General features: G+C 32.7%; 1 protein-coding gene across 10 annotated transcripts in view; it reads right to left on the bottom strand.

Moving 5' to 3' along the window:
- PCDH15 (protocadherin related 15) overlaps nucleotides 1-13,523 on the bottom strand; it is a 1,323,555-nt gene that overhangs the window by 675,373 nt on the left and 634,659 nt on the right. For 5 of the 10 annotated variants that reach the window (XM_037741275.1, XM_037741277.1, XM_037741278.1 and 2 more), the window contains exons 4-5: nucleotides 9,297-9,311; nucleotides 8,716-8,781 (exon numbers count right to left, since the gene is read on the bottom strand). In XM_037741275.1, the coding sequence (XP_037597203.1) occupies nucleotides 8,716-8,781; nucleotides 9,297-9,311 (81 nt within the window). The remainder of the gene's footprint in view (nucleotides 1-8,715; nucleotides 8,782-9,296; nucleotides 9,312-13,523) is intronic. The other 5 variants (XM_037741276.1, XM_017536355.2, XM_037741273.1 and 2 more) reach the window with 1 other exon arrangement.

The following is a 13,523-nucleotide window of genomic DNA, read 5'->3' as shown; positions in this document are numbered from 1 at the left end:
GGATAAAAAGTATTTCAGATTTCAGATTTTTTTTAATATTAGAGTATTTGTATTACATAATGAGATATCATGGCAAGGGGACTCATGTCAAAATGCAAAACTCATTTACATTTCTTGTATACCCACACAGCCTGAAGATAATTTTAAATAATATTTTAAATATTTTTGTGATATTATTACATGAGGTCATGTGTTGAATTTTCTGCCTGTGACATCATGTTGGTGCTCCAAAATTTTCAGATTTTGGAAAATTTCAAATTTTCAGATTAGGGATGCTCAGCGTGTTGAAGGAACTTGTTACTGACACTTACTGGTGGTTTAGAGTTTGATATGGTTTGGCTGTGTCCCCACCCAAATCTCATTTTGAATTGTTTACAAAAACTAATCATAACCGGTACCTTGATTTTATAAAAGAATGAGTATCTGTTAATCAAGCTTAATAATGAAAGCCCAGATATTTCATCTTTCAAATTCCAAGTTGATACTGGGTGCTTTTGTTTATAATGTTAAAAACTAACTATTTATTTCTTAAGAGAAAATTCCAAACACCCCTTTCTAGGGTTCTTGGCCTCCAGATATGTTTCTGTCCACCAGGATAGCTAATAAAACATAAAGTTTCCATTATATGAATTTAATATGGATTACTGAAATTTGAGTAATAGTTCTTATTAAATTTAAAAATACAGAGTATTCTTTTATAAGTAGTGTAGACGTAGGTATGATGTCAGGAAAACTATCATAGCTTGAATATTTTAAAACTCTGTTAATTTTTTAAGGTGGTATAGAAATTCTGGCATTTGTGTTTCTGTGTGTGTATATATGTGTTTATTATTGGGGAATGATGCATTTATGTCTATCAATTAACTGTACATACGAAATCTTGATATCCTATAAAAATGGCATTAAATTTCATTTTAATTCATTTTATTAAAGGGTTATCAAAATTTAATCACTACTTCTGAAAATTTAATTTTAATTTTAAAATAGAAATGTCAAATTGCAAATGGGATTTTTTTCTCATTTCATTAACTGCAAATTTATATGACATATGGATGTGTGTTAAATTGTTTGCAGTTTCTTAGAGGATTTAAATGAAAATATTTGCTTATGCAGAATAATTATTTTTCAAAAATTACTAACAAGTGGAGTAGACAGCAAATTATCACCAAAGTATAATTTGACTTTCCATTATTTTAACTCAAAACATTATATTCTCTAATTAGACTCTTTAAAGATGTCATCTCATGACACACGTCTATTTTTCTAACTTCCCTTAAAGACTAAAAGACCTAAATGAAGTTTTTACCATCAAAAGTTAAAAACTGAAGTGTGTCACTTTCCTAGAATTAGACAGTATTTTTACACAGCCATTAAATCATACCACGTGAGTAGGTTGATAACTTCATCTGTTATAAGAAATTATGTAATACCCCCCAAAAATTAAAATATAAAATATAAATATGAATATAAAAATAAAATAAAATATAATTTTATACATTTACTTGATTATTTAATCAGATTTTTCATTTTATGAAATACTCTTAAATGTGTAAAACATTAAAAATATGAATCCATAAAATATGTATATTTTATACTTTAATTTGTGATAATTTGGGTTTTAAAATACTTTAATCTTTAATTTTTCTTTGCTGTGACCAAATATACAGTATAGTATTTTATTTTTTATTCATTGATTGATTTTTGAGAGACAGACTCTCACTCTGTTGCCTGGGCTCGAGTGCTGTGGCTCAATCTCGGCTCAGTGCAAACTCTGCCTCCTGGGTTCAAGCAATTCTAGTGCCTCAGCCTTCCAAGTAGATGGGATTATAGGCAGACACCCCCATGCCTGGCTAAAATAATGCTCAGTATGATTTTATATGTATACGCACGAACACACCAGCATTCCCACACATTAGAATACTGTTCTAATTATTTTCTGCTATTTCAAATAACACCTATTAAACACAAAAAGAATTTTTTCTTATTATTGTAGACAAGGTAATACAAGCAAAAAAAAAACACTTGAAATTAAAAAGGATGAAAGTACCCATTTTTATACAATCAAGTTGAATTTTGATTAAGGATTAATTATGTTAAAAATCTTAATCATAGCAGTACTCCAAACTCTCCTAAATAGATAGTAAGTCTCAGTTAAGTCTGATGCAGTTGTTATTTGTGAAATTTGAGTTAATGTTAATGATTCAGCCAGTCAAAAAACAGCATTGAAAATGCCTACTACGTACCAGGAGCAATTACTGGATTACAGCAATGAATCAAAAAAGATAGTCTTTGCCCTCACAGAAATTGCAATCAAATATAACGATCCAAGTATTCCCTATTCTGGGATAAAATTGCAATCTAATATAGTGATCTAAATATCTCCTACTCTGAGATAAAATGTGCTGACAGTGGTTTGCAGAAAAATATTAGCCACAGGCTTGCATGTTTACCTTCCATCTGTCTTTTCCCTAGAGCATGGCTTTGTATTTACAGGCTTACAAAATTCTATATTTTTTGAAGAAATTCTTGTTTTCTAACCACTTGGTTAACATAAAATCATTTATATGATTTACTCATATAAGATTTACATAAGTAATTTCTTGGACCTGTTGTTAAAATATTAGTGACATATCTGAACAACTGTATCACAGGATGAAGAGGGTACATCTTTGTGTAGTCTTAATTTTAATTAATAGTTAATAATTTAAAAATGCAAATGTAAATTAAAGATAATCTCTGAATGTAAAGAAAGCATATATATAACCATATGAACATTTACAGTTTCCCACTGGTGTTTTATTTGCCAACAATAATAAAGACTTTATACAAAATCATGATTTTTAATCAGAGAAATATGTAAGGTTAGCAATTTAGGATTATGTGAAAGGATAATAATCTCTTAATTTTAAATTGCTGTTATTTTAGTCAACTCAAAATCAATCATGAATATTAGCCGATTTACCTCTCCTAAAAAATAAAAAGCAGGAGTAGAATATAGTCAGTTTTTGTTTAAAAAAAACATGAACAAGTATGAAGAAAAAATATATTTTGTGAGATTTAGATGGAATTTTGAAATTGGCTGAAATAAAATGGAAATAATTGCGTTTCTCCTGAGATTCATCATAGATTTCAAAAAAACAAATAGTTTTAACTGAAAGAAATCTATTCATTGTGGAACATCATTTCAAATACATCAAGGTTCAAGGCATCAAAAGAATATTCAGATAATATAAACAAAACATTTACTTTCATATTTGCTATGCAATACAGAATGGAAATTCTGGAAGAGTTAACAACTGATCATCAGTAATAGAAAAACAAAGAAAATCTTTGTTATAACAGTGTTCTATAAACTTTACTCATTGAAAAGAAATTTTAGATAGATTTTTTTCTAAGACTTGGTATAGAATCTGAAGGGTAGCATGAAAATTAATCACTTACTGTTTTTAAGTCATTTATAATATGTAGTCTGACTATTGTCAATAAGATGCCTCATATATCTAAATAAGCCCTTTCAAAGATACTGAATAAACTTCATAGAGAGTATTGATGGGATGCTATTTGCTATTTTCTCACAAATAATGCTCACACCTTGCCTGTCCCAAAGTATTAAAACAAAACCTAGCACATTAATCAATTTTCACAAAGATATACTCGATAAAGATCATTTTATCAAGCAAAGTAAGTAGGTTTATAAGGATTTCTCTGAAATGTGAAGCTGCTATTATTGAATCTTCCCTCTTTATTAATGATTTTTGAAAGAATGTAATGTCACAAAAATCACTTATTAATTTTGATGGTACCACACTATAAATTTTCTGACACTATTACTTTACAATTGGAAACCATCGTGTTCATAGTGACCTTTTGGATGACTGCAATAATCCTCTATTATGTGTTAAATGAGGCAGTGATAACCCTGCACCTAATTGAATGACTTAATGCATTTTCTGATTCTTTTCTGAGTAAAACAGATTTTTAAAGATTCCTGTGATTGTGAACAAACATACACACACACAAATGTGACTTTGAATCTTTAATTATGCAAAGCTAGGACACTGAAGGATGGGCAAAAGAATTATTCTTTGTCAATTATATGTTGCTAGATGAGATCACCATCAACTGATTGCTTAGAAAATCAAAAAAGTCAACCAAGTTTTTGACTAGTCTACATATATTTAATCAACATCCGTCTTCTGTATTTTAACCACATTTGCTCTTGCTTATCTTCTCAAGCCATTTCTTGCCCTTTCTTAAGCTTACGAGTCATATTCATCTTCAGAGTCTTTGAATTTATTCCCCTGTCTATAATGTAAATTCCCTGGGTGAATACACGGCTCACATCGTCAGTCTTAACTTTATACAGTTTTGCTCAAGTGTAATTTCCTCAGAGAAATAATTCTCCTATCTGAAATAGCATCGCTGCCTCCTCAGTTGCTCATCATTCCTTGGTTTCTTGCTCTGTTTATTTTTTTCTCCCTACAGTTACCTGTCTTTACATCCATGTGGAAAGTGCTTTTGTCTGTTTTCGTCTCTTACATCACTATTGCTACAACAGATTCTCAAACCAATAGAGAGTGTCAATAATCATACCTTGAAGAAATAACTGAGTAAGTAAATGATGTATAAAAAGACTGATTGAATGAACAACAAAATTATGTACTGGGCATGTGTTCAAGATTGTTTGTAATAGGGAATGAGAGAATTGCAAGCAGGTGGTCTTCACTTACATTTTATTTCAGCTGCTTTGTTGTACACAAATTTGGGAGAATACTCCCACACTTTGACAAGGAGCTATCGCTTTCTTACTCAAAACCAATTTAAGGAGCAATCCTCTCAACCACGTCCAAGGCTCACAATTCAAAGCACTGCTCTGTAAAATTGTACATTTTCAAAAGCATACATACGAATGACAGTAAAAGCAATACCCTAGTTTCCAAAGTGTCCAGAGGTACATGAAAAGAACTTAGTGCTAATTGAGTCAGCATTTTTTGATTGAGAACCAAGGATTACTATATGACAAAATGGAGAATCCAGGAAGCAAAAACATCAATGGTAAAAAAAAAAATATTGATTCTTGTCATCAATGGAAAGTTGCTTTGGTAGATTTTTTAAAAAGCACTCAATATATTACTATATATCTACATTCTGTTGAATAAACCCATTTGAATATAATCAAAATTAGTGTACTCTAACAGTGCATAGATTATAATTTCACAAACACTTATTTAGTATATTTAAGAGATTCATTTCTATTTGCTTAAACTATACTATCTAATATAAATATAAAATAAATGCTAGTTTTAGTACATATGTCAAAATCATATCAAGTAGTCATAGATGAATAGATGTTAAATATTTCCATACATTCCTACACATTACATTCTTGTATTTCGTTGAATTATATAAGGAATTCAATTTAGGAACAGTTGGTATTTGAATATTTGTTTTGAAAACTGCAGTAGGAAGCATTTTAAGTCCAAACAATGTTTTGAGGTTGTTTTTGAATCACTATTTTTATCAAATAATTGCTAAGAACCTTTGTACTGTTGATTACACCACTCTATTCAAAAGTGAAGGTAGTAACAAAATATTCAGTGTCAACAGAGAAGAAACTCACAGCTCAGTTGCCTCAGCAATGCAAGCCAGTAGTCTAACAGTCATTATTTGATCATGAGGAAAGGAAGAAGTGAAAGAACTGTCTAAGGTAAAAGGAAATTTAGAGAAGAAAGGCCTCAAAGACTGGGATTGGTAGAATCTAAGACTTCAAGAGAGTCCATGTAAGGAAGAGAGGATGGAGAAATAGGCTTAGGAAAGTTCTGTACAAAGACAACCTTCATGAGCTTTATTTTAAAGCCAGCAGTTGAACTTTGGTGCTTCCTCCACTCTTACACTGATAAATTTCCACAAGGAACTCATTCCCCAAATAACTTCAAAAAAGTATACCATCTAAATATAAACTTCTTCACTGAGTCCATGATGGCATCCTTGATTGATGTTGCTTTCAAATTATGGAGGTAACTCAGAATTACCTTTCATTTCCCAAATTTACAAGAGTGCACAATATATTTTAAACTTTAAATTCATGAAGCTCCCTTAGGATGAATCTTCTAATCTCTCCCATAGTGATATCCTTTTGCCTCTGAATCTGTCCATTTCTGTACAATCACAGTGGTGTGTTCTAACCATGACTTAAAATCATTTTCTCCTTCTCTTTATGTAGCAGTGCCTGTATACTTGGGCAGATTCTTAGAATTACTTTGAATGAGTGGTTCCAAAGCCTGTTTAATGTCAGTCTATAGTTGCTATATAAGCAGCCAAGGATTCTGATGTGGCTAGCACTTAGTGGCAGGTCTTTAAATAGTCCCAGAGAAATTGTCCCGGCCTCCCTCCCTCCCTCCCTTTCTTCCTTCCTTGAGACATCTTACTCTGCCGCCTAGGCTTCAGTGCAGTGGAAGGATCTCAAATCTCTACAACTTCCCTTTTCCCCCACCTCCCAGGTTTGAGCAATTCTCATGCCTCAGTCTCCCAAGTAGCTGGGACTATCAGTGTGTGCCACCACGCCTAGCCAACTTTTGTGTTTTTAGAAGAAACAGAGTCTTGCCATGTTGGCCAGGCTGGTTTTGAACTCCTGAACTCAAGTAAACCAGCTGCCTGAGCCTCCCAAAGTGCTGGGACTACAGGCATGAACCACCTAACATGGCCAAAAATAAGAGTGTGATTGGGAACTTTAGATTGCCTAAAGAAAAATTTAAAAACATTTGTATGGATAGTTTCCTTTAGATTTTTAAGACAAGAATAATGAAAACACTACATTATAATATCTGGCAGAGGTTCATTTGATCACAATATATTTAGAAATTTAATGCAAAAGAGAAATGCAAAACATTTATTCCCTAGATCCGTATTTATACTTCTTGTAATGACACATAAATAACTCTGGCAGCTTTCTGTGTAGTCGGCAGTTTCTACAAAATATGCCAAGTAAGGAGCACAACATTACTACACTATATCATGTTATTATCTTCTAAAGCACAAATATTGAATTTTCACCACATGCTACTGTACAGCAATGCTATGGCAACATCTTTCTAGAGTTCCTAAGCTCCTTTGAAAAGTAGGATCTAATCAGCACAAAAGGAAATAAACTATCATCATTGCTGTTGCTATAATTACCTAGTTGGCAAAATAAACTCTACACAGAATCACACATTAAAACTAATTTGCTTAGGAAAGCTAAATGCTTTATTTCAGCTCAGCTCATATTTTCAAGTGAAATGGTTAACAACTAGATAAAAAACTGTTGATATGTCTTGTATTATGTTCACTGACTTTTTATTTCTGGTTAAAAAGGTTAACTGTTTTCACTGTGGAACGTTTAGAAAATATCGATTTGTTTTGTTTAAAAATAGTTAACTATAAGTAAATTATAATTCAGCATTGTAAGACTGAATCCTTTCTGTATATATTTTATAGTATTTTCATATTTTTTCTCTACTGTAGTCACATTTGGAATTTAATTCCAACTTACATAAATGCATCAGAATGACTCTAACTCCATATGATTTTATTATCAGTAAGGATAGATTTTAAAAACATAATCGAAATGTTCACATTTTTGTGATTAATTAATGTGGCAAAAATTTTATTGATACTTAAATTTGTTTAAACAGAGGCCAGCAATACTGTAGATGTTTTTGAGTGATTTCAAAGATGGTGCAGGAATATACACCTGTATTGATTCTTTAAGTAAGTAAAAGGAGCATCTATAATGTAGCACAATAAATCGTGAAAAAGTAAACTGATGCAGGACTTGGCTCTACATGTTTTCGAAGTACTTGTAGATGTGCACACTGAATTACAAGAAAAATTCACTTTCTAATAAGACAACTGACATAATTATTTTGTAAAAAATATAAAACTGAAGAACATACTTTAAAATAAATATTAAGTACAAGGTTAATGGAAGAGTCTACCATGTAATTAGCAGACAAAATGAGCCACAGACCACATTTACATACTTAGTTAGAAATAGAAATACAGTCCCAATAGATAACCATTTTACTCCTACACAGTTGAGTAGAAAACACTTTAAATATTCCTACATTAAAGTTTACAGAGTCAAGGTGGCTGATATAGAACAAAAACACTAATGATAAGGAAGAAAAGGTTTTTCCAAAGAAGAACTTCATATGAATTAGATATTAATCGTTAATTACTTCAGACAGCCCAAGTGAAAATTTAGACTTCTTTCTCTGCTGGTGGCCTTATTTCATGTTCTTGCTTTCTAAGCACATTCAATTTTCCTGTTAATCAGTCACAATCACCATGTCTAATCTACCATGGATCTAGATCCTTATCAGATCCTGGTCAATGTAAGTTAGCAATGTAAGGCTTATTTTGTGATCCACTTTGGAGAAGTACATTGTGTTTCTGTTAGATGATTATAAACATGACTTTGAACTTGCAGCCCATGTCAAGATGCATTCTTGAGCTGACTCTGAATCAAATAATTTCTTCCAAATCAAAATATATCTATTCATCAAATGAGGCTCTTATATTCAAATAAAACACGAATTTCCAGAGAATCACATAATTTTAACCCCTACTAGAAGGGAATTATTCATGGATTTAGGCTGAAACTTTCATAATACCTCTACTCATAGCAGGAAACCCTCTTAGATAAGACATTTGTAAAATAAAAAAGTCACTCACCATTCCGACTCTCTTCATCAATAGCAACTATGGTAGCTGGTGGTCCTCCCCTAGCTAGTTTGCAATCTAAAGAGAGAAAATAACCAAACATAAGAATTGACTGCAGGGGCACACACATTGAGAAAAAATTCATTGAGATGTATATTAATATTTAAAAAGGAAAATCTTGCAACCTAATTAATATGCATCATGAATACATTTAACATCATATTGTTTAAAAATATGTTATAATAACCACATAGATTCCTTACCACATCAAAGTACAGTCACTTTGTAATCACAAAACTACTCAAATCTTACTGAGAAAACACCAGCAAAGACCACTGGACAGCAGAAGTCTTTCAGGACAGAGATAACGGGATGGAAATTTAACACAAAGAAATAACATAAAGGGATGACTAACAAGGATAAATTGTAATTAAAGCATCACAACAGCAACAAACATAATTGGACTTCAGTTGTGATAAAGGTCTAATTAGAGAGAGTGAATAGAATTTTAATAATGTTCTAAAGAGAATAAAACAAAGACAGACAAGCAATGCTCATGAGGTTGTTTGGGGTTTTAATTTTTGTCATCTTACCCTCATATTGCCAGTCTGGAGTCAAAAGTATAGAGTCATCAATGGAAGCAGATCAGAAGAATGGAAGAAAGAAAGGAAGAAAGAATATATGTATATATTTAGTGAGAGATTTAAAGCTATAAGAAGCATTATACAATAACATTATCTAACGATGAGCTGAAACAGAATATATAAAATCTATCAGATTTTGTACTTCTAATACATATTAATACATTCACTGGATAATACACATCATTAGCATTTTAAAAGCCAGTATAAAAAGACTTCAAAATAACAAAGTAAATCGATACGTTTCTTACGAAAAGCTAAATACCGAATTGTTTATGAACAGTCTTATCTGTATGCTGAAAAAAACTTTAAGAATAGTGCCTGTCAATCAACAGCGATGATTAATTTGTTATTTCAAAATATCCTGCCAGGTATCACATGGTCATGAACATAAAAATAGAATCATGAGCTATAATATCCATGACAAATGAAATGTGAAAGCTTTGCCGGTAGGATGCCCAATGTCCATCTCTGATACAGAGTATGCTCCTAGGAATTGAGACTGAGAGGGCCCTGTCATGCAGTTACTCATACATGACACACTCCTGTACAGCAGCGCAAAGTAATTTTGCTTCAAGTTTTCAAAATGCATGTGTTATCTGGAAAATGATTTTCAGGTTTATATACTTCTCTATGAAAATTTTGCCATTTAGTCTCCACATATACATGAATAATTAGGCCTTTGGCAAGCACGTTCTGTATTATAAGGTGTGTACTCTCTCATATGAAGCAAAGGAACTGGAAGATCTACAAACTTTCTCTCTTTATACCTGTCAATATTCAAGGAATTGCAAGTCATAACATTTTTAGATCTAAAATATCTCATACTCATTAAACCTCTTCCTCTCTTTATGTCCTCCTGCAGAGCTCAGCACCACACTATTTGTCATCTCTGGTCTTGATTTAGTTTCCTCACTGATTTCCCAGAAGTCTTGTTCTCAGCCTGCATTCACCTAATTCCTTTCATGAGAATGATTTTCATGTACCCAAATCAAAAGCAAAATAACGGCACCCTCTGAAAAAAAACCTTACATGTTTCTTTTGGGGAAAAGGAAAAAAAAAAAAAATCAGAAGAACAAAGTTTCTTCACATGGCCTCAATATCCTTTACTGAGAATTGTGCAACCTGTACTTCAATTACATGAATCCTCTTACCGTTGCTGGAATGCACCTTGTATTTTTAGGAAAATTTTGTTATCAAATTCATTGTTGCCTTTATTTCTGCCTAGCAAATATCTGCTTCTTTTTGTAGAATTAGATATTTCACATAGTTGTACCTAGCGCAAATTAATTTTGATGAAAGCCTTCCAAATTTTTGTGTGACTTGGAAAATAATTTCAACATTTCTTTAATTTTTATAAAATTCTGCCAATTATTATGCACATAGAAGTGAATAGGCTTTAGAAAGCACTATTCTGTATTGTAAGATATGCACTCTCTCATATGTACACACACACACACACACACACACACACACACACACTCATGCCACTGTGTGTCAATGCCATAATATCTACTGAGAATTGATAAGAATATATTTTAGTGTGAATATTGGTAGAAGAATAAATATTTAATCAATATTAATATTCAATCAACATTTAATTCTGCTTAAATCAATATTTAAGCAGAATATAGAAAAATAAAAGAAGGGGGAATTTAGATATAAATATTTTAAAGCCTTTTCCCAGTTTTTTACTATTAACTTCAAGGGTAGGCTTTATGCATCTAAACCAAATAATATCTTCATGTTCCAGCCTTTTCTGACTCTACCTTTCCCATTCTCAAAGTTAATTCTCCAGTCATACCAAACCAAATTTATGTTTGTTTCATCAACTGCTAAAATATACTTTCCACTCTTCTTCCTCTGGTTAATTTTATCACTCATTCAAGACTCTGCCTAGGCATCACCTCTTCTTGAAAACCTTTCTCCTTGTCATTCTAGATTAAATGCTCATTATCTGTATTCCTGCAGTACGCACTATATCCCATTGGACTGACTGCCTCACTAGCAAAATACTAATGTGTCTTTCTTCTTCACAAGAGCTCCTTCAGACCAAGCCTGCATCATACTCATCTTGGTAATCTCAGAACCTGATACTGGACTTGTAAGAATGTTGACTTTTTCTAAACTGCAGTCTGCTAAGCTAAAAACTTCCATTAAAACCACTCCATAAGAGCTGCTCAGAAGTCTCTGTCCTCACTAACCCCTCAATAGCAGAAACAGCCCAGAAGATGATGCTTAACTACATTTCCTCCTGCTAGAAGACCCTTAGATACCTCCCACTAAGCTTTATTCTTCCACTAGGTTTCAAATCCTCCCCAATCAAACATTTTTTAATTTACTACAGATACTTCTGGATAAATATAAAAATAATTTAAACTGTGTGTGTGTATGTGTGTGTGTGTATATATATATATATATATATATATATAATTGCACTTTAGATTCTGGGGTACATGTGCAGATCATGCAGGATTGTTGCATACGTACATACATGGCAATGTGGTTTGCTGCCTCCATCCCCGTCACCTTTATCTGGCATTTCTCCCCATGTTATCCTTCCCCAACCTCCCTAACCACGCTGTCCCTCCCCTAGTACCCCCCCACAACAGACCCCAGTGTGTGATCCTCCCTTCCATGTGTCCATGTGTTCTCATTGTTCAACACCCACATATGAGAACATGCGGTGTTTGATTTTCTGTTCTTGTCTCATTTTGCTGAGAATGATGGTTTCCAGATTCATGCACGTCCCTACAAAGAACACACACTTGTTTTTTTTATGGCTGCATAGTATTCCATGTTGTATATGTTCCCTGTTCCACACGTTCCCTGTCCAGTTTGTCATCGATGGGCATTTAGGTTGGTTCCAGGTCTTTGCTATTGTGAACAGTGCCACAATGAACACACATGCGCATGTGTCTTTATAACAGAACAATTTATAATGCTTTGGATATATACCCAGTAATGAGATTGCTATGTCAAATGGAATTTCTATTTCTAGGTCCTTGAGGAATCACTACACTGTCTTCCACGATGGTTGAACTAATTTACACTCCCTCCAACAGTGTAAACGTGTTCCTATTTCTCCACATCTTCTCCAGCGTCTGTTGTCTCCTGATTTTTTTAATGATGGCCATTCTAACTGGCATGAGATGGTATCTCAGTGTGGTTTTGAATACAAAAGGAGAAGAGGTTAGCCAGACACATAATACATAAATCTACTAATAACATTGTTCATAACAAAGTGTTTTAAAATGAGGCATTCATGAAAGTATAATTAATTAGTTTTGAAGTGCACAAAAGCATTTTTAATAAGTATATTTAGAATTGTCTTAAAAAGAAAGTAATTTGGGATGTAATCGCCAAGGATATACTATGTATGCAAAATATCCAAATGTAAATCAAAGGGAAGGCTAGAAAGCAATTTGGAGGATGGGGGGATTTTACTCTATGGTCTGTAGATCATCTGTCTGCCACAGGAAATTCAGGTTAGCTGCTGATACCTGTATCTTGGAAATAGACCTCCTTAATCTATTCAATTTCACCCTTGACTGTCCTGGTTAAATCACCAATTCATTGTTTTTCATGCCTAAAGTTTCTAACCTCTTAGGTCTCTACTCATTTTCCATATCCAATTTATTGTAAAGTACAGGATATGAATACCAATACCTGAATGCTCAGTGTGGCTTATTTCTGCGAATTTGTCATAATGCTAAAAATAAACCATATATTTAAATATATTCATATGCAATAGATGGGATTTAAAATCCAAAGAGACAAATTAAAAAGACAATTACTGATCTCACAGATACTAAACCTGTGATGCTCTGTTTTCAATGTAGCCTGAATTTTAAGAGCATTTTACAGACAGGTCAGACAAAGGCAATAATGTAGGATTTTCCAAATATGGTCATTCCTTAACAATGAGAAGGAGCAGCCAGGAATTAAAATTCCCACTGTTGCCTTTTCCCAAAATGTTCTTTTAAGGTTGATCAACTTCTTTTCAATACAATTTTGAAACTATTTACTTTCAAAAATATATTAGCATAGTAACTGCCCTGATATGTTAATAACTTGTATACTGAATTTCCTACCCAGGTTTCTCTTCTGAGCCTGGGTCCGTGTGCACAGTCAACTTCTGTACTTGAAATTTCAAAGTTGTCTTAAGCATAGCACTCC

The sequence above is a fragment of the Cebus imitator genome, unplaced genomic scaffold (assembly GCF_001604975.1).
Source record: "Cebus imitator isolate Cc_AM_T3 unplaced genomic scaffold, Cebus_imitator-1.0 Scaffold97, whole genome shotgun sequence".
Lineage (NCBI taxonomy): Eukaryota > Metazoa > Chordata > Mammalia > Primates > Cebidae > Cebus > Cebus imitator.
This window is presented reverse-complemented; position numbering and strand designations above follow the sequence as displayed.